The 20,654-nt window shown below is 44.4% G+C and overlaps 1 protein-coding gene across 1 annotated transcript in view; it reads left to right on the top strand.

Moving 5' to 3' along the window:
• The window catches only part of CPAP (centrosome assembly and centriole elongation protein), a 41,284-nt gene extending 22,171 nt beyond the window's left edge, over positions 1 to 19,113 (top strand). The window contains 10 exon segments of the mRNA XM_017852296.1: positions 1,578 to 1,743; positions 8,650 to 8,874; positions 12,100 to 12,160; positions 12,163 to 12,183; positions 15,764 to 15,828; positions 16,027 to 16,137; positions 16,954 to 17,094; positions 17,172 to 17,256; positions 17,333 to 17,452; positions 18,058 to 19,113. Coding sequence (XP_017707785.1) covers positions 1,578 to 1,743; positions 8,650 to 8,874; positions 12,100 to 12,160; positions 12,163 to 12,183; positions 15,764 to 15,828; positions 16,027 to 16,137; positions 16,954 to 17,094; positions 17,172 to 17,256; positions 17,333 to 17,452; positions 18,058 to 18,077 — 1,015 coding nt within the window. The 3' untranslated portion in view covers positions 18,078 to 19,113.
• Positions 19,114 to 20,654: the final 1,541 nt, after the last annotated feature.

Genomic DNA, 20,654 nt, shown 5'->3' with positions numbered 1-20,654 from the left:
ATTTTTAGTAGAGACGGGGTTTCACCGTGTTAGCCAGGATGGTCTCGATCTCCTGACCTCGTGATCCGCCCGTCTCGGCCTCCCAAAGTGCTGGGATTCCAGGCTTGAGCCACCGCGCCCGGCCAGTTTTTTGTATTTTTTAGTAGAGACGGGGTTTCACCGTGTTAGCCAGGATGGTCTCGATATCCTGACCTCGTGATCCGCCCGCCTGGGCCTCCCAAAGTGCTGGGATTACAGGCGTGAGCCACCACGCCTGGCCTTTTCTCTCAGTCCATTTCTAACCCAACTGCTTCACTGCCTCAGAGCTGCCACTCGACCAGGGCCCCATTGGCTTTCCCTGGTTATTAAAATCGTTTCCTAGTAGGTGTCTCTGCTGCCTGTGTCTCTGCTCTTCATACACATCCATAGCCAGCCCGTGTTTGGGCAGTTCATCTGATCAAGGCCGCCTCCTTTTTTTCTTGGAGATGGAGTTTCACTCTTGTTGCGCAGGCTGGAGTGCAATGGCATAATCTCAGCTCACTGCAACCTCCACCTCCCAGGTTCAAGCAATTCTTCTGCCTCAGCCTCTTGAGTAGCTGGGCTTACAGGCATTTACCACCATGCCTGGCTAATCTCGTATTTTCAGGAGAGACGGGGGTTTCTCCATGTTGGTCAGGCTGGTCTCGAACTGACCTCAGGTCCAGCTGCTGTCCTGATCGGCCCACCTTGGCCTCCCAAAGTGCTGGGATTACAGGAGTTGAGCCACTGTGCCTGGGCTGTCTCCTTTTTTGACACCTTCTCCTGCTGCCCATCCTTTGCTCACTCTGTTTTAGCCACACTGGCCTCCTGGCTGTTCTTTGAACACCTCAGCCACATTCCTGCCTCAGGGCTTTGGCACTTGTCGCACCCTCTGCCTGCACTGCTGTGTGTGGACATCCTTGTGACCGCCTCTCTCATTTTCTTCAGGTTTCCTTCATGTTACCTCAGCAAGAGAACCCCTCATATTATCTCAGCAGGATAAGCCCTCACGTACAGTTCCACCCTCCCATTCTGATATTTCCTAAACTTCTTCCTTGCTTTATTTCTCTTTAATGCTTCTAATATTCCATGTACTTATTTACTTTCTTTATTATCATCTGTCTTCCTTTAGAATGTAAGAAGCTGCATGGGAAAAATTTTTTTTTTTTTTTTTTTTTTTGAGACAGGGTCTCCTTTCTGTTGCCCAGGCTGAAGTTGAGAGACAGAGTCTCTCCCTGTTGCCCAGGCGATCACGGCTCACTGCAACCTTGAATTCCTGGACTCAGGCCTGCCTCAGCCTCCCAGTGTTGGGATTACAGGCGTAAGCCACTGTGCCCAGCTAGAATGTTTGTTTTTTTCACTGTGGTTTCCTCACTACCTTGTAGAATGCCTGATTCATCGTAGGCACCCAGTGAATGCTTGTTGGACGAATGCTTTGGTGAGTGGATTGGCGGTTATTTCAGGCCTCTGGATTGAAGCTGAATTAACCGGGACTAGCAGTTACTAGCCTGTCGGCAGGTTCTGCGCGTCACTGCACCAAGAGGGTCTCCTTAGGTGATAATGTAATTTGGTCATTTTAGGAAAGAAATTGCAGACTTTGAACAACAGAAAGCAAAAGAATTAGCTCGAATAGAAGAGTTTAAAAAGGAGGAGATGAGGAAGCTACAAAAGGAACGTAAAGTTTTTGAAAAGTATTCTACAGCTGCAAGAACTTTTCCAGATAAAAAGGAACGTGAAGAAATACAGGTATGCTAGCTCTTTATGTTATATTCATGTAAGTTAGTAAAGGTGACAATCTTGTAAGAATCTCAGTTATTTCTTATGTCAAAGCAAAACTGTATCAATCCATCATTCATTCACTCAGCAAATAATCTGTCTGAGACAGTGCATCAGGAATGTCTTCTGTAGTCTGAGTTTTAAAGAGTAGAAGATAACAGTCCTTTTCTTACTAGTTAAGGCTTCCTAGAAAAGACCGTGATAATGTCATAGATGAATTAACAAGCCCAGAGCTGGAAATTCACTGGCATAATGTTGTGTTAATCTTTTTTGACCTACCACACACCAAATACTGTGAGTTCTGTTCGTTTACCATAATTTACGACCATAAATAACCAGGTCTTTAATTCTAAAACTTATAAACTGATAGGCCAGATTATCAGTCCTGTTAATTTCATAGTTAGAAATGGACATGTTAAAACTATAAACCTTCTAGAAAAAAATAGGTGAATCTATTTACAACATTGGCATATGCGGAGATTTCTAAGAGAAGACACAACCAACTATAAAAGAAAAAATGGATATATTGGACTTCATCAAAGTTAAGACTTATCAAAAGAGAAATTTTAAATGGCTCTCCATTGCTTCTAGCATAAAATGGAAACTCACCTTCCACTGTCTGTATTTTAATTACTAGCATTTTTGAGTTCCATCGTTTGCTTTCTTCCTGTCTCGTGTAGCCATCCTGATCTGCACACCTACACTTTGAGTTATTGAACAGCACGGTGCTCAGGGTCTTTAATTCTCTTAATTTTTGTGGGAAGAAATGTACTATTATGTTTTGGTTAATACTTAGCTTATTAAATCTAATATGTTAGATGTTGGCAATATTAAAACTTTTATTTCAAAAGGTAATATAAGTATATTATCATTCAAAAGTTACAAAAAGATGTGTGGTGAAATTTCTACCTCACCCTTGCCCTGGCCACCTATTCAGTTGTTTTTTGAAAATAATTTTTTATTATGGAAAATTTCAAAAATACATAAAAGTAGCAAGAACAGAGTGAATTTTCCCATATTTCACCAGTGATCATTTTGTCTTTCTAATTTCATCTCTCTCCCCTCGTACTCTTTTTTGGCTTTTTAATGTGGAATTTAAAAAGTGAGCCGGGCGCGGTGGCTCAAGCCTGTAATCCCAGCACTTTGGGAGGCCGAGACGGGCGGATCACGAGGTCAGGAGATCGAGACCATCCTGGCTAACACGGTGAAACCCCGTGTCTACTAAAAAAAATACAAAAAACTAGCCGGGCGAGGTGGCGGCGCCTGTACTCCCAGCTACTCGGGAGGCTGAGGCAGGAGAATGGTGTAAACCCGGGAGGCGGAGCTTGCAGTGAGCTGAGATCCGGCCACTGCACTCCAGCCCGGGTGACAGAGCAAGACTCTGTCTCCAAAAAAAAAAAAAAAGTGAAATCCCAGACATCTGCTCATTTCACCTATACATAGTCTAGTATGTTTCTCTGAGAAAGACACCTTTAAAAAAAATAAGACTGTTGACTGGGGGCGGTGGCTCACTCCTATAATCCCAGCACTTTGGGAGCTGAGGCAGGCAGATGGCTTGAGGTCAGGAGTTTGAGACCAGCCTGGCCAGCATGGCAAATCTCCGTCTCTACAAAAAATGCAAAAAAATTAGCCAGGCGTGGTGGTGCGCCTGTAGTCCCAGGTGCGTGGGAGGCTGAGGCAGCAGAACCACTTGAACCTGGGAGGAGGAGGTTGCAGTGAGCCAAGATCATGCTCCTGCACTCCAGCCTGGGTGACAGAGTGAGACTCCGTCCACTGGGGGGTGGGGGGGGAGGGGAATTACACCTTTGTCACACCTATAACAAAATTTATAGTATCAATGAATACTTAGTCCATATTCAGATTTTCTAACTGCTTGGTATCTTTATAGTTGATTTGTTTGCATTGTAATTCACCTCTCTTGAGGCAGCCAGTGTTATCAATCTCATATCTTTCCAGAGAAATTCTTAGAAAGTACATATATATATTCGTGGTGTTTTTTTAAAAACATTAATGATAGTCTATTGAAATCATGATGTATCTTAACAGAACATCTTTATTCTTTGTTTTATTATTGTATAGAATTGTAATATGTACCATAATTTACTCACCTAAGCACTATGTATTTCTGTTCTTTTTCTGTTTACAAGAATCCAAGAAGGGCTGTACTGAATAACTTTGTGCATATATGACCTCTCACAATCATTCTCCCACTTATTCATTCAGCACATGGCTACTGAGGACCTGCTGTGTAGCAGGCATGTGCTGGGAATGCAGCAGTGAACAAAACCAAGCAATCCCTGTCCTCGTGTAGCTTATGTCCTGGAGTATATCTCTAGGATGGATTCCTACAAGTGAGATAGTGAGGTTAAAGGTATGTACATTGATACAAATTGCCAGATTATCCCTCCGTAAACATCATGCCACTAGTTCAGTTTTATTTTTTATTCAACATTAGTTCAGTTTTATTTTTTATTTTTATTTTTTGAGACACTCTGTAGCCCAGCCTGGAGTACAGGGGCTAAATTTGAGCTCACTGCAACTTCCATCTCCGCGGTTCAAGCGATTCTCCTGCCTCAGCCCCTCAAGTAGCTGGGATTATAGGTGCCCACCACCATGGCTGGCTAATTAATTTTTAGTTCTACTGGCAATTCTTAGAGGGTTTTTTGTTCTCTACTTGATAGGTAAGAGGTTAAAAATTGATATTAACTTAATTGAATTTCTTTTAAACAGTCTGAATTATAGTTAAAATTCAGTATGGCTGTTTTGGTGAACAAGCCATATACTTGAAACAGTAGTTATAACAAATTCTGCTATCAGAAAACTTAACTAAATTAAAACCATAGCCTATTCTAAAATACATGATGGGTTTGTCATTTCATTTTTCTTTCTGGATCTCCTAGAATTAGAGATATTTTAAATACGTTGCTATGTTATGAAAATCTTAACCAGATCCAAAGGGAAAAAATAACCTCCTTAGATCACTTAAGGTTATGAGATTGATTGATTTTTTCCTTCTCCTCTTTCTCGTAGCTCTGATCCTTACTGCTTCTTCCAAGGTGATTCAAACCAGAGCAAACACACTTCTTTTTGTTGTTGTACTTTGTTAGGTGAATAACGTGGGTTTTCTTTTCTTGCAACTTGGTGCCTTTCCCTCACACGACGTGTCCTCTGCAGTCCAGGCTGCTAGCTCTTAACCCTGTGTGGCTATTTCCATTTAAATTAATTAGAGGTAAATTGAAAAGTCAGCTTCTCATTCCCATTAGCTACATTTCCAGGACTTAGTAGCCACCTGTGGCTGGCTGGTGGCTGCCACAGTGCACCATGCAGGACTGGGCACATCCTCACTGCTGGCAGCTCTGGGCTGTGCCCATCAAGGGGCTTGTTGGGTGGTGAGGGGCTGGGCTGGTGAGTTGCTTTCCCTCTTCAGGAACTCATTCTTGAGCTCGCCTTTGTTGGTTTATATGATTTCTGGTGTTGATTGAAGTTTTGGAACCTGTTCATACTTGGTTATCATGTGTGGCCCTGGGTATTCATTATTTCTTGCTGGTTTTGGTGCAGTTCATTTTCTTCTTTACACTGTTTGGCTTATTCATAGCTCCCAATTACCTTTCTCTCTACTTCTGTGCAAAAATATACTTTAAAAACAGATATATACTTCATAGAAAACAAACCTATGTTTATTGATACTCTATTAAACATCAAAAAGTTAAGGGGAGGGCATATTTAACCTTCCTTTACATTATAGTTATGTTAAAAAATATTAACTATTTTATTTTGGGTATTCTTTCAGTAAATTTATTGAGAACCCCTTATGTACTAGACGCTTGTCATCACTGAGGAATCGATAATGAGTTAGCCATTTCTGCCCTCCTGGAATTTACAGTCGTCGTTACTGAGGCATATAGCTTTTCACACAGGTTATTTTAATTATAAAATTTCCAGTTTGATATTTAAGTGGTCCCAACTTGACCAGTGGGGGAGCCCCTTTAAATCCATGGCTCCCTTGCCACTTAGCGCTGCCCTTGGTGTTTTGAGAGCACTGCTTTCTGGAACAACGGGTTATTTAAGACTATTTGGTTTTGGCTTTCTTTCTTTCCTTTTCCTTTTCTTTTTTCTTTTCTTTTCTTTTCTTTTTTCTTTTTTCTTTTTTTTGAAACAGTCTCGCTGTGTCACCCAGGGTGGAGTGCAGTGGCACTATCTATCCACCTCCCGGGTTCACGACATTCTCCTACCTCAGCCTCCTGAGTAGCTGGGACTACAGGCGCCCGCCGCCTCACCCGACTCTGTGGTGTGTGTGTGTGTGTGTGTTTAGTAGAGACAGGGTTTCATCATGTCAGCCAGGATGGTCTCCATCTCCTGACCTCGTAATCCGCCCGTCTCCGCCTCCCAAAGTGCTGGGATTACAGGGGTGAGCCACCGCGCCCGGCCTTGGCTTTCTTTTTTAAACCTGCTCTGGTCTGGCATCCACTGCGCTGCAAGGAGCCGGGCTCCGCTGGGGCTGCTGTGAGTGTAGAGCCTGTGGAGGTTGACAGCCTTCTGCAGGTCCGGAGTCTCCTCGGTCTTCCCGGCCTTGGCTCCTGCCCGCCCTTCCGGTTTTCACGGCACAGGCTCTCAGCTGTGCCCACCGGGGCCTGGCCAGCAGGACGTGGAGCCCCTGCAGGGTGTGGTGACGCTGGGGGACCTCGAGAGTTCCCGGCCACGCCTCTGAGCTTCCGCGCTGTGCTGGAAGTCTGGTCCCCAGCCGCCGACCCCACCTGCCAGCCAGGCCTGCTGGCTTCACCCCGCAGGTCGTTTCCTGCTGCCCCTTTCTCCTTCCGGCTCCTGTCCCATCTGTCTGGGTCTGGACCCTCACCAGTCCCCCAGCCTAGGGGCTCCCTTCTCTTCCTCTCCCCGCTCCCCAGGGTCTCCGCTGGCTGGCTGCGGCCTCTCCCTCCCTCTGCACCTCGAGGGCGTCTCATCCTCCACCCAGTCCATCCCCGTGTCCAGCCCACGGAGCCCACTCTCCGCCTCCACCTTCTGTCCACCGTGCGTTCTGCCCCCAGCCTTCCTGTCTTTACTGCCTGCTGGCATTTCTTTAAACAAACTCACTCAACTCCACAGCCCTATCTGTGTTTTCCTTTGCAGCAAAACTTAAAAGCCTTGCCCGTATTCACTGTGCCTGGATCTCCAGACGTCACCAGCTGTTTTGCCACACGCCCTGCGGCGTGGCCTCTGGTCATTCTATGGCACTGACACAGCCCCTGGCGAGTCCTGGTACCCACCCCTACCACGAACCCCAGGCCTCGTCGGCAGCCGTCTGCTAGTGTCCATCCTGCTGCCATCCTCCCCTGTGCTTGGGCCAGAGGCCTCGAATCATTCTCGAGGCTTCTCTTGCTCTTCCACTCCATGCTGTTCTGACAGAAAGTCCACTCAGATTCCAGTTGCCACCTCCGGGTTAATGACTTGGCCTCTGCTCTCACCCAGTCCCTGTGGCGTCGCTCCAGGTGACAGCCGATCCCCTCCGCTCAGACACCTCCATGTGCCTCTGCCTTCCTTCCTCTAAGAGCCTCAGTCCCTATGTGATTGGGCCTCTTTTCCCCTTCCTGTCCCTGGCCAGTCCTCCTGCCACCTGCGCTGGTCCCTTGCAGTGCTGGCACAGTGCCAGGCACCCTCCTGTTGCTTCCCACATGCGCTGCCTTCCCCCGGCTCTGTTCAGTGACACCCAGCTTATGTCATGCTGCCTCCCCACACAGCCCTGTCACCTCACCTTCCCTGGCTACTCTCCCATCACCCCCTCACCTGCCCTGGCCACCCTCTCACTCTCCCATCACCCCCTCACCTGCCCTGGCCACCCTCCCATCACCCTCCCACTGTCTCTGGCAGAGTGAGCCTCATGAGGTGGAGCTTTGTTCTTAGTATTGCAAGGGCCTGTGACAGTGCCTGATAACAGATATTTTGTAAATATTAATTGCTCTTGAATTCTGCATCCATTTAGACTTATATTTTACCAGTTTAGTATGAAATCCATCTTCCTGCATGATAAAAATGCTTACCAGAAAGTTTTCATTTATTGGTCATAATCCGTCTCACAAATGGGAAACCTGATGTTCATGGAGGTCGTGGACCTTGTTTTAAGCTTTCAAGTCGGAAAACTCGGATGTCAACCTTGATGTCACCCAATCCAAAGCCTACGCCCTCTGTGGTGGGGCCCAGGTGTCCTCCCCGTCGTCACCAGGCCGCCGTGTGGCTGCTGCAGGGGTTACTGGGTGCAGGGCATGGGCCGGGCCACGCCCGCTGTCTCAGCACTCATGGGCTTCGGTGCTCTGCTCCTTCCTTGGCTCACAGTCAGTCGCTGTCACTTGCACATGATCTCAAATTGCTTCTAGACATTTCCAGCAGATTCTTCCCTTATTTTAGTCTATCTAAAACAACTCATTTTTTGGAAATTTATTTCTTCTCATGAATTTCAGATAGTTTTCAGGGCAGGTAGTTTTGACTTTGGAGTCTTTTATTCTTTAGCTCTACTCTTCCTTCACTTATTCATGAGTTCCTGTTGCATTTCTTCTTTTCCCGATCTCCCCCATGGATCCCTTTCAGTTAATAGCTCAGGTGAGGTCTTTCCTACGTTATGGCAGTTTTCTGCTGTTAGCTCCCACATGCTGTCTGCCTTCCTTTCTCCTGGCTCTGGAATTAGGTTTGCTGGTGGGCTGTGGTGAGATTCTGATCCCCTCCTCCCGCCGCTGAAAGCCGCAGTGGTCTTAGAATGTCGTCTGTTGACTAAGCCTTCCCTTTCTGGCTGGCTATTCTGTTTCGTTGCTGGGTGTCTGTTCTTCTGCTGTCTTAATTCTGGTGATGTAGTAATGCCTTTTTTTTTTTTTTTTTTTTTTTTTTTGAGAGACTTTAAAACAGCAAATAGCAGATTTACGGGAAGATTTGAAAAGAAAGGAAACCAAATGGTCAAGCACCCACGGCCGCCTCAGAAGCCAGATAGAAACGTTAGTCAGAGAGAACACAGACCTCAGGGGAGAAATAAAAGTGATGGAAAGATTCCGACTGGATGCCTGGAAAAGAGCAGCAGCCGTAGAGAGCAGCCTTGAGGTGGAGAAGAAGGACAAGCTCGCGGTAGGCGGGGAGGCCGGTGGGTTGTGTCAGGCCAGGGGCGCTTCAGTATCTGAGCATTCAAATTCATAGAGTCAGAAAGTAGAATGGGGGCTGCCAGGGGCTGGGGGCAGGGGGGAGTGACTGTGAATGTGGACAGTTTCCATCTTGTAAGATGAAAAGTGTCCTGGAGCTGGATGGAGGGCGATGGTTGCAGTATACTGCAGAGATCCTTAATGCCACTGAAGTGTGCACCTAAACATGCCGAAGACGGTGAATTTTATGTGATACCTATTTTACCACAACTCAAAAGATTGTCCAAGCGTTGCTATAAACGGGTACTTGGCAGACTCATTTCTCTAATTCCTGTGGAGGAGGTTGCTACAGTAGGCAGATCATCTCTGTTAGACCAGAGGAGATTTTGGCTGAGAGTTGCACGCATATGACCCTTTTTAATCAAGTAATTGGTCTTTCATTCATCTTTGTGAACAACCAGGGTGTGCCAGGCACTGCGTTAGGCGCTTGGGGTACAGCAGTAAACAGACAAAATTTCTTGCCCTTATGAAGCTTACATTCCAGTGGTGGAAGAAAGACTGTAATAAGTCAAATAATAAAACGTGTGGTGTGTGAGATGGTGGCGAGACCTTAGGAGAAGCAGGGCGGTGGAGTGGTGTCACCGTCTGGGTGGTACGGCCTGGGAAGCGCATGTGAGGAGTGGCTGGGTGGCCACCTGAGCCTGCAGAGGAGCCCCAGGCTGCAGCCGCGCCTGAGTGGGCCTGGGATGGGGCAATCGGAGTATGGGGGAGGAGCAGTGGGCCAGCCCCTGGGGTGGGATGGGACAGTGGGCGGTGGATGGGATTCCTAACAGATGGCAGCATGCACCTGGGCATTTTTTGAGTGAGTGGGAGTCTGGAGGGCTCTGAATAAACGATGGCCAGGCCTCTTACTTTACCTCTGACTGCTGTAGACCAGGAACAGGTGGAAGGGAGCACGGGCAACACCAGGAATGCGGTAGGGCTTGGGGGACTGGGTGGCAGTGGCAGGTGGAGAGAAGCAGACTGTGTTTGTTGTTGAGCTGTGTGTGTGGTTGGTGGTGACATCAAGGAAGGAGTCAGGAATGGCCTCAACTTAGTTTTGTGTTTTGGTCTCACGAAGGTCCCACTGACTAGGAGCAACTGCAAGAAGGGAGCACATAGCCACCAGGAACTCAGGCTTGGACAGGGGAAATTGAAATGCCTACGAGACACATGGGAGATCCGACTAGGCAGCTGCACACGGCAGCACAGGCTCCGGGTGGGGACAGACACCCGGGTCATCCGATGTGTGATACAGCACGGGACAGGGAGAGGCAGCAGGGCTGTGAGTAGGCAGGGAGGAGTGGGTGAGCAGCCAGAGAGCAGGAGGCCAGGAGGCCGTGTGGTGTCCTGAGAACAAGTGAAGAAAAGGCTGCAAGGAGGAGAGTGGCCACCTGTGTCGGGTGTGGCAGCAACTCAAAGGAGGACTGAAACCGGCCATGGGGTTTACCAGGTAGGAGGAACTGTGGGCCTTGAGAAGGTCTGTTTCCCTGGAGTGTTGAAGAGGAAAGCCTGATTGGCTGGGAGCAGATAACAGCTTTGTAGTTTTGCAGTAAATTAAGGACATGAGGATAGTGGCCATAGGGAAAATGTTTTGTTTTTAAGATGGTAAAATTAACAGGTGTTTGTGTATTGGTTGGACTGATTCAGTGGAGAGGAAGATACTGATGCAGGAGGAAGTGGAAGAATTGCAGAAGCACCATATTTGGTGAAGTGAGAGGAGCTGGGTCCAGGCAGGGAGTGGAGGGCAGGCTGTGGCCAGGCAATGGCCTTCATGCCCAGAGGTGGGAGGTACAGGCACAGCCCGGGCTTCTGTGAGGGCGGAGGTGGCAGGAGGGGAGGAGATCCAGAACGCCAGAGGTCATCTGTGTGAACAAAAGCAGAGGCTGGGGTAATAGAGTGATTTGTGGCTGTACCTGGGCCCACCTGGATCAGAGACTGAAATTTTAAAATGAGGATTGCACGTATGTTGTTCTTAGCTTGTGGTCATCCAAGTGAATGCCACCAAGTGAGCAGAGGGAGGGAAGCTAACAGTGTGTGTGACAAGAGTGCCTGCTGCAGAGCATACTTTAGCTGCAAGAGGGCAGTGTGGGCCCGGAGGCTTTCAGGACATGGGAAGCACTAGGGGTCGAGGACCCGCAGGGCCATGTCTGTCGGCTGTGAGGGTGGTCAGGGGCAGGGAATTAGCAGAATGAGCTGCAAAGACGGGAGAGTAGTGAGGAAGTAGCATTATTCTCCTCACCGCCCCCTACCTTTTAGTGTGAAAGCTTCCCGAAATAGAGAATAGGTGAAAGAATAGTACAATTAACACCTTGGTACCCACTTGGATTCAACCACTAGGAGGAACCTTTTGCCATAGTTTTGCCTGTTTCACTGAACTGTTTGAAGGTAGTTGTAGGATCACGGCATCTCACCCCTAAATGCTTCAGCGTTTTATTAAATTACATGAACTTTTGAAGAGACCAGGCTGATTATTTTCTAGAACGCCCCACCTTCTGAATTTCTGTAAGTAGAATGCCTTGAAATTTAGAATTTTGTGGTTATTGATCATTGCAGATGTTGATAGTATTGATAATGACAAGTTCTAGGGTTGACCACTGGGGTGTGGAGCTGAGGTAGGACACCAGGAAGGACAGCACTGGAAGCATCATCTCCGGGCAGGGAGGGACCTGGTGGGGGCTGGGGCAAGTAGTATTGGGGCTTGATTTGGCCAGAAGTGGAGGTGGGATGCAGAGAGGACTCACCCCACCTCATCCTCACAGGGAGTGCTCGGTGGTGGTCTCAGGGAGAGCTGGGCTCGCTGGACTGTCCTGGGGGGAGTGTGAGTGGGGAGCACCCAGGAGAGGCTTTGTCCTCGAACACCATGAGCGGAAGGGGCCTGTGGACTCGTCTGCTCTGTAATGGTCGGAGGAGATGGTTCAGGTGACCTTGCCTGCTGTGTCCTCACTTGAATGAATGTTTGTCAAAAGGAGCGTGTGTGTGTGTGCGTGCGTGCGTGCGCACGTGCGTGTAGTGATTCCTAAATAACAGCTTGTTTTGGCCTATTGTATAAATGAAAACAATATGAATAAACAAAACCCACAGCGTTCTCATCACTAGCTCATTTTTATTAGTTTCACATAGCGTATTAATAGACTAACACTCATTTTCAATACAAAATTCTCTTATACTGTAGAACACATCTGTTCGATTTCAAAACAATCAGATTTCTTCAGGAACCCAGATAGAAAAATACAAGAAAATTATCTTCCAATGCAAGGTAAGAGGCTGCATGATCTTTTATAAAACATTTCAGAATGTAAAGAATAAACAGTTTATACCCAGCTTAATAAAACACTGTAAATGTAATTGAAGCTCCTCTGCATCATCTTATTCCCCCAGTTAATCTCTGCCCTGATAATGGCCCATGCTTATTTTTTTAAAATTCTTTTACCATGTTGTGTTCATAAATGGATATACTGTTTAGCATCCCAAATCTGAAACTGAGGGCAAGCATGATGCTCAAAGGAAACATTCATTGGAGCATTCTGAATGTGGATTAGGGATGCTCAACCAATAAGTATTTGCAAATATTTCAAAACTTGGAAAAAAAAAGTAGAGATCTGCAACACTGTTGGCAAGCATTCTGGATAAGGGACACTCCCCCTGTGGTATTGTTTCATACTCTGTCCTTCTGCAATTTCTCTCTCAATATCGTATGACTTACCCATCTGAACACATCAAACCTCCAGTGGATTGATTTTAATAGCTGTGTAGATGGCACTGGATACTGCTGCAGTTCAGCATTCCTGCTGGTGGGCAGTTAGGTTTGCATGCTAATGAGTAGGGCTGCAGAGCGTGCCTTGATCCTCTGGCTTCTCTAGGATACATGTGAAGAGGAAGATGCCGGGCCATGTTAGCTGGAGTTCTTCCCTTTGCTCTGCACCATGGTTGTACCAGTTCTTTACTGTCAGCAGAGTATGCTCTTCATACTTGCAAACACTTGATCTGGCCAGACTTTACAATTTTGGCCAGTTGATGTAAAATGATGGTTCATTCCGTGAGCTGGTAAGGCCCTGTGAGCATTTCTTACATTTAGTCAGCATTTGAGGTCCCCCTTTTGTGAACTGCCTGTTCCTTTGTCCATTTAAAATTTTGGATGTGTGTGTGTTTTCTCCTCATAAAGTTAATTAATTATTCTGCATACTAATCCTTTGTCAGTTACAAGGACTGCTAATATTTTCTCCCAATCTGGGTTCAGTTTTCAGTTTGTTTTTTTTTAATGTTTTCCTTGTAATGTGGACTTTACCAGTCTTTTAAAATAGGTTTTGGTTTTCATGACTAATTCTTCTCAATCCTCAGGCCATAAGTACACCGTTTTCTTCTGTGCGCTTTTGCATTCACATCTGAGTTTTTAATCTGGAATTTTAAAAAATTATTTTCGTGAAATAAATTTAGAAAAGATATCTGCAATTTGACAATTACAAAGCAAATACTTGGGTTACCACCACCTGCTTAAAGACAGATTAGTGGCAGCCGAGAACTGCCCTCCATGGGGAGGCCCTCCTGTCCATGGCTTTTCTTTATGGCATACTCATTTTCTCGTGCTCTGCTTTACTGCACCCTCAGATACTGTGGTTTTTTACAAATGGAAGATTTGTAGCAACTCTGCACTGAGCAAGTCTGTTGGTGCCATTTTCCAATAGCATGTGCTTACTTTGGTAGTATACATTAGCAGTCCCCAGCCTTTTTGGCTTCAGGGACCAGTTTTGTGGAAGATAATTTTTGCATGGACTAGGGGAAGGGGATGGTTTTGGGATGATTCAGCACATTAAATTTATTGTACACTTTAATTCTAATATTATTACATTGTAACATATAATGAAATAATTATATGACTCACCATAACGTAGAATCGGGGGGAGCCCTGAGCCTGTTTTCCTGCAATTAGACGGCCCCATCTGGGGGTGATGGGAGACAGTGACAGATCATCAGGCATTAGATTCTCACAAGGAGTGTGCAACCTAGATCCCTCGCACATGCAGTTCACTCGCATATGCAGTTCCCTTGCATGTGCAGTTCACAATAGGGTTCTTGCTCCTGCGAGAATCTAATGCCACTGCTGATCTGACAGAAGGAGGCGCTCAGGTGGTGATGCGAGTGATGGGGAGCTGCTGTAAATACAGGTGAAGCTTTGCTGGCTCGCCCACCCACTGCTCGTCTCCTGCTGTGTGGCCCAGTTCCTACAGGCCACAGACCAGTATATGGCGGGGCTTGGGGCCCCCTGGTGTAAGTGGTGTATTTATAACCTACATATATTGCAAATCAGTATCTTCTCCTAGTTCACGGCTTGTCTTTTTGCTCTTTACAGTATCTTTTGATGAACCTAAATTTTTAAAGTAGTTCACTTTCAGCTTTTCCCTTTGGGCCATGCTTCTTAGTTCTTTCCCTCTCTTGGGGTCATAAACATCCCTCCCCTAGTACCTACCCAGCTATTCCAGCACTGTATACCCCCTAGCTTCCTCTGTCCCCACTTTCCAAGGTGGGTTCACACAGTCCTCTAGACAGTGTGCTTCATCTGGAGCCTGTCCATGCCCACGGTCACCTCTCCTTACCCTGCCCAGTTGGTACTTTGGGGGTTCCAGTTAAAGTTAGTTCATAATCAGCCTGAGAAGAATTAAATTTGATATATACTGGCTTTGCAGCCTGGTTCTGCCTTTTATTAGTTGACAACCTTGGCAGGTTATTTAACCACTTAGCCTTGGTTTTCTTGCCTATAAAATGGGAGTATTATTCTAGTCTTTTCTGTAGAGGTGGTTATGAGAAATGATGTCACACAGCTTTAGTCATTAACTTTGCACACATAACCTCTGGGGGTGAAGCTTGACATTCTTGTGTCATCCCAAACAGAGCACTTCTGCTCTCCCCCAGAGCCTTGTCTGCCATCTGCCTCTTGGCTCAAGCCCAAACGCCTGTGTACTCCAAGTACTTGTTATCCTTCACCATCCACTCCCAGCAGTCCCTAGACTGATCCTTCGGATGTTATTTTCTGGATCTGTTAGTTACACTGAATTATGAAATTGCTGATGTGTGGCAGTTTGGGACCTATAAATCAGTCATGTCCCGTGGTGTAATGGAACCATTCCTGTCTCACAGGCCCAGCACAGCCGCCTCACACGCCCAGCAGCTTGTTGGCTGACCGCCTGCCTCCACTCTCCTCCTTCAGGCCATTCTCCTGTAACATCCAGCTCCGTTACACTTTTTAACGTGTAGGTCAGATTTTGGCACTTGCTCGAGACCCTTCCAAGTTGAGTGTTTACAATATGAATTGGCACATAGGATGAAAATATTGGCACTTCAGTGTATTTTGAGAGATTCACCTCACTTTGTTGTTGGTGGAGGTGTGTTTATTTTGTAATGTATGTGTTGCTGGTACAGTATGTGATTGGTGTGCTGGTCATATTATAAAAAGTTTACACCACAGCCACAAGGGCATTTATGTTTTAACTAAATACCCAGTTATTTGGTGAAGCCAAATTCCACAGGTGTTAGATGCCTTTTATCTGCACCTTACGCCTTGTGATTGTCTCTGAAATACATTTGGGTCTGTCAGGCTGTTTGATCACCTGTCTCTTCCCCAGGATTGTAAACTCTGAGAACAGATATTGTCTTCTTGGACATCTAGGACTTGAGTACCTGTGTCAGAGAACTACAAATTAGTAAAGAAAAACATGAAGACATCCTTAACTACTGGATAAAGGACAGCAGTTCACAGGATATGAACTAAGGAAATGTTTGATCATACTAGTACAATTCTCAATTAACTGTTAAATCTAACTCTGACAATTTTATTCTAATAGGCAATCCACCTCGAAGATCCAAGTCTGCACCTCCTCGTGATTTAGGCAATTCGGATAAGGGACAAGTAAATCTGTTTTTATATATTCAAACATGCATTACTGAGGCTTGAAATCAATTTGTGAATAGCTTAAGTTTCTAAGCCATATGTAAAAGAGAGTTTTTACTTAACATTATAAATGTTATATTTTGTAAACACTAGTATCAGAATCTGGCTTCACAAGTAAGAGGAGGTTTTAGCTGCTAAAATGTCTTGTGCTTACAGGCTGCCTCTCCCAGGGAGCCACCTGAACCACTGAACTTCCCAGATCCTGAATATAAAGAGGAAGAGGAAGACCACAACATACAGGGAGAAATCAGTCATCCTGATGGAAAGGTTAAAATTTTTTTTGAAATCATGAATTCTAAAAAAAATAAACATTGGTTAAAATAGTTGAAACACATAGAATCTAAAATAAGGGCTCTTTGGGTAACTTGCCTTTAGATGCCGTTTCTCGTTCAGAGATTCAGCAAAAGAAGGCATGCAGTCTCTGAATGATTTTTGTTCTTACTCCAAAGCCTTTGTAATCCTTGGCACTTCTTAAAAGCTTCAGTTCATTCTAGGTCTTCCTTTCTTGCATCCTTTCTTATACTGATCCTGAGTCAGGGGCCTCTCTCCCTGTCTCCAGCCAACACAGTTGTATTCTTATGCTTAGGAAGGTTTCTTAGTGGGAAAACTGCCTGGGGGTTCCAGCTAAAGGGAATGAGGAGGAAAGGGATATATACAGGTTAGAGGTGATGAGGGAATTTTTCCCTCAGGTTTATGGAAAATTTCCTTTTCAAATACCCTAAACTGGTCCATTTCTATTGAAATTATAGGGTTAGAGTTCACTGCTTATCCTTGAGGAGTGACAGAAGGACAAAGAGCAACAGTCAAAAGTAGTAGTTAGACTTTCCTGTACGTCTACTGTAGGGTAACAAATCATTGATAAGGGAAGGTTTTCTTTTTTAGATGAATTCCAGCTAATACATGGAAAAGGAATGAGAAATTAGAAAATCACGAGTTTGCTACTTCTGACGAAATAAAGGATCTTTTGAGGGAATGTTTTACATTTTATTACAAAAAAATTCAAAGTAGGCAGTTGGGAGGAGAATTAGGCATATTTTGGTCAGGAGAAAATCTTCCTTAGGTGACAATCTTGTGTTTTTTTAGGTGGAAAAGGTTTATAAGAATGGGTGTCGTGTTATACTGTTTCCCAATGGAACTCGGAAGGAAGTGAGTGCAGATGGGAAGACCATCACCGTCACTTTCTTTAATGGTGACGTGAAGCAGGTCATGCCAGACCAGAGAGTGGTATGTTTCCAGAGGCGTTCTCCTCCATAGCTTAACCATCTCGGGAGAAAAGGCAGACTGACTGTGTGTCTTTACAGATATACTACTACGCAGCTGCCCAGACCACTCACACGACGTACCCGGAGGGACTGGAAGTCTTACATTTCTCAAGTGGACAAATAGGTACAAACTTGTTTCACCCTCTCATTAAATTCTTCCCTTCCTTCAAAAAATATTTATTGTAACTTCTTTTAAACAGAAAACATTTCCCAGATGGAAGAAAAGAAATCACGTTTCCTGACCAGACTGTTAAAAACTTATTTCCTGATGGACAAGAAGAAAGCATCTTCCCAGATGGTACAATTGTCAGAGTACAACGGTATGACACCATTATGTTCACAGAAAAACCACTCAGTGTGACAGCTGTTCACTGTGCTCAGAAGGTGCCCCAGCCTTGCATTTCTGATGACACACGACATCCATATTAGGGGGTTCAGTTTGAATGAATGTCCCATAGGCATGTCAAGCAGTCAACTTGATGTGAATTATTTTTCACATTCTGCTTTTTTATTCCATTCTTTCAAAACAGATTTTAAGTTTGATCATGCCCCTTCCCAGGAATGGCTCTCTTCCCCACCTGATACAGAGCAAGCACTCAGATGGTTTTTAAATGTGTGAAAGAAGGGCCCATTTTAATAGAACAACCAAGAGGAAGAACACAAGTTAAAAAAAAAATCCCTAAGCATTTTGTGGTGAAAATATAAATGATTAAAACAAGCTTTTAATAGGTACATGTAAATGCTAATCTGATAATTGGAACTATCACCATGAAGCAGAACCACTGAAGAAAATTACAATTGTATAGGGGAAAGAACCAAGGGATGTTTCCAGAAGTAGCTGCCAGAATCAAAAGGCTACTTTTCAATAGTTTTCCTGTTGCCTATTTTCTATTTTTTTAAAGAAATTCTATTTTAAATTTTACAGTGATGGCAACAAACTCATAGAGTTTAATAATGGCCAAAGAGAACTACATACTGCCCAGTTCAAGAGACGGGAATACCCAGATGGCACTGTTAAAACCGTATATGCAAACGGTCATCAAGAAACGAAGTACAGGTCTGGTAGGATAAGAGTGAAGGACAAGGAGGGTAACGTGCTAAAGGACACGGAGCTCTGACGATCCCTGTGTGATCATGAAGTCACAGTAACTGATTTTTCTTGTTAAAAAATGTACATTTATTGTGGATTCTGTTTAATTTATTGTGTATGTGTGGGGAAAAGATTGGATTCTAAAATAAATGTTTATCCTGTGGCATCTTCATTTTTATATTCTTTGAAATGCAATGATAGCTCTCATTTATAATTCACCTGCCCTGTCTTTCAACAGACTAAGGAAAGCATTTTACTCTTTAGAAACTGTACAGGTTTTTACAATAAGTGGGTGTGTTTATTGGTAAGAAATGGCTATAAAAACCAAGAAGTATAGGAAGTACATTACATAGATGTCCCACAGGCACATCAGCCATAGAGCACTGGACTTGCACAGAAAGTGTACTCAAGGAGTAAACACGTCTCTGTAGCCAAAATATTACTATGTTCAGTTAGTACCAAAATTAAAGCATTTGATCTACTACAGAGGTTCATTAATTATAATAGAATGGGGAGTTACAACAGTGGATGAATATACATAGGTCACACACAAGTAGTAATCATAGGAGAAAACAGTTATAACAAGGCAGACACTGTAATGTCTCAAAATGGGACACCTGAGAGTGGAGGGGGCATGAACGATGACTAGCCGGTGTTAACCCATGGACCACCACTACCTTCATGTTATCACAGTGAGATTACTGTAGCCTCATGGAGGCAAGATGTCCCTGAAGGATGGGCAAGTCACCTACTTGTAAATTTATATAATAATTACAGATTGGTCTAGATAGACCTTACCTGTCACATATACCATGAATCAGGTTTTGTTAATGAACTCTATCAATTCCAGGTGACTTAAAAACAATATGAAAAATAAAACTTTTCAAAGAAAGTACACACACACATATATATATATATATATGTATACATGTATATAATCTATCTCAGAAGAGGTAAGGATTTTAAATGAGACAAAAAGCAAAAACCTTAAAAGGAAAACATTGATAGGCCAGGCATGGTGGCTCATGCCTGTAATCCCAGCACTTTGGGAAGCAAAGGTTGGCAGATCACTTGAGGTCAGGAGTTCAAGACCAGCCTGGCCAACATGGTGAAACCCTGTCTCTACTAAAAAATACAAAAATTAACTGGGTGTGATGGTGCATGCCTGTAATCCCAGCTACTTGGGAGGTAGGACAATAGCTTGAACCCAGGAGGCAGAGGTTGCAGTGAGCTGAGACCATGCCAGTGCACTCCAGTCTGGGTGAGAGACTCTTGTCTCAAAGGGGGAAAAAAAAAAAAAAAAGGAAAAAATGTCACTAAATGAGTGAACATTTCTGTCAAATGATATTACAAAACGGGAAAGGCAAGCCCCAGACTCGAAGACATACAACTGATCAGGGATGATTAGAATACGTCGTTTCTACAAATCAGTAAGAGAATTGCAAATAATTCAATAGAAAAATAGACAAAATATGAACAAGCAATAAACAAGTGACAGAATGGTCACTAGCTAATAAACCAGTGAATGCATATGCAACGAGATACGCAGTGAGATACCTTTTCTTACTAATACCACTGTCGGGCAAAAGTCTGGCGACAGACACCAAGTGCTGACAAGGAACTCGGACAACCAGTGGTGGGATAAATTGGTAGAATTACTGTTGAGAAAGCAAAAAAGCAGTCGGAAAGTAATTGCAAAAGTAAAAAAGTAACCCCATGACCCAGCAAATTCCATCACTATGTATATGTACTAGAAAACTGCTCATGTATACAAGGCTCCTAAAGGAATAGTTATGAGAAAAAAACTGGTAATGGAATATCAGGATAAATTATGTGCACGGATGGATATAGCAGTAAAAGTGAACAGTTACATATACCAACATGGATAAATAGCATACAAAATTGAAAATAAAAGATTGTGTGACAGCAGATACATTAAAAAATACACAGAGCAATACCATATCATTTATGGATGCATTCATATGTAGTAAAATTATAAAGACCTTTATATGAATGATAAAACACCGTAACAGTAGTATTTACCTCTTAATATGGTTTGGCTGTGTTCCCACCCCAAATCTCCAACTGTAATCCCCACGTGTTGGAGGAGGGACCTCGTGGGAGGTGATTATATCATGGGGGTGGTTTCCCCAGGCTGTTCTCATGATGATGAGTTCTGACAAGATCTGATGGTTTCATAAGGGGCGTTTCCCCCCTTTGCTTTGCATTTCTCCCTCCTGCCACCTTGTGAAGGTGGTTTGCTTCCCCTTCACCTTCTGCCATGTTTGTAAGTTTCCTGAGACCATGTGTATCTGAGAGTCAATTAAACCTCTTTCCTTTCTAAATTACCCAGTTGCAGGCAGTTCTTTCTATCAGTGGAAGAACATAGTAACTAATACACTTTTTTTTTTTTTTTTTTTTTTTTTTTTTTT

Source organism: Rhinopithecus bieti, unplaced genomic scaffold (genome assembly GCF_001698545.2).
Source record: "Rhinopithecus bieti isolate Rb0 unplaced genomic scaffold, ASM169854v2 scaffold_2247, whole genome shotgun sequence".
Classification (NCBI taxonomy): Eukaryota; Metazoa; Chordata; class Mammalia; order Primates; family Cercopithecidae; genus Rhinopithecus; species Rhinopithecus bieti.
This window is presented reverse-complemented; position numbering and strand designations above follow the sequence as displayed.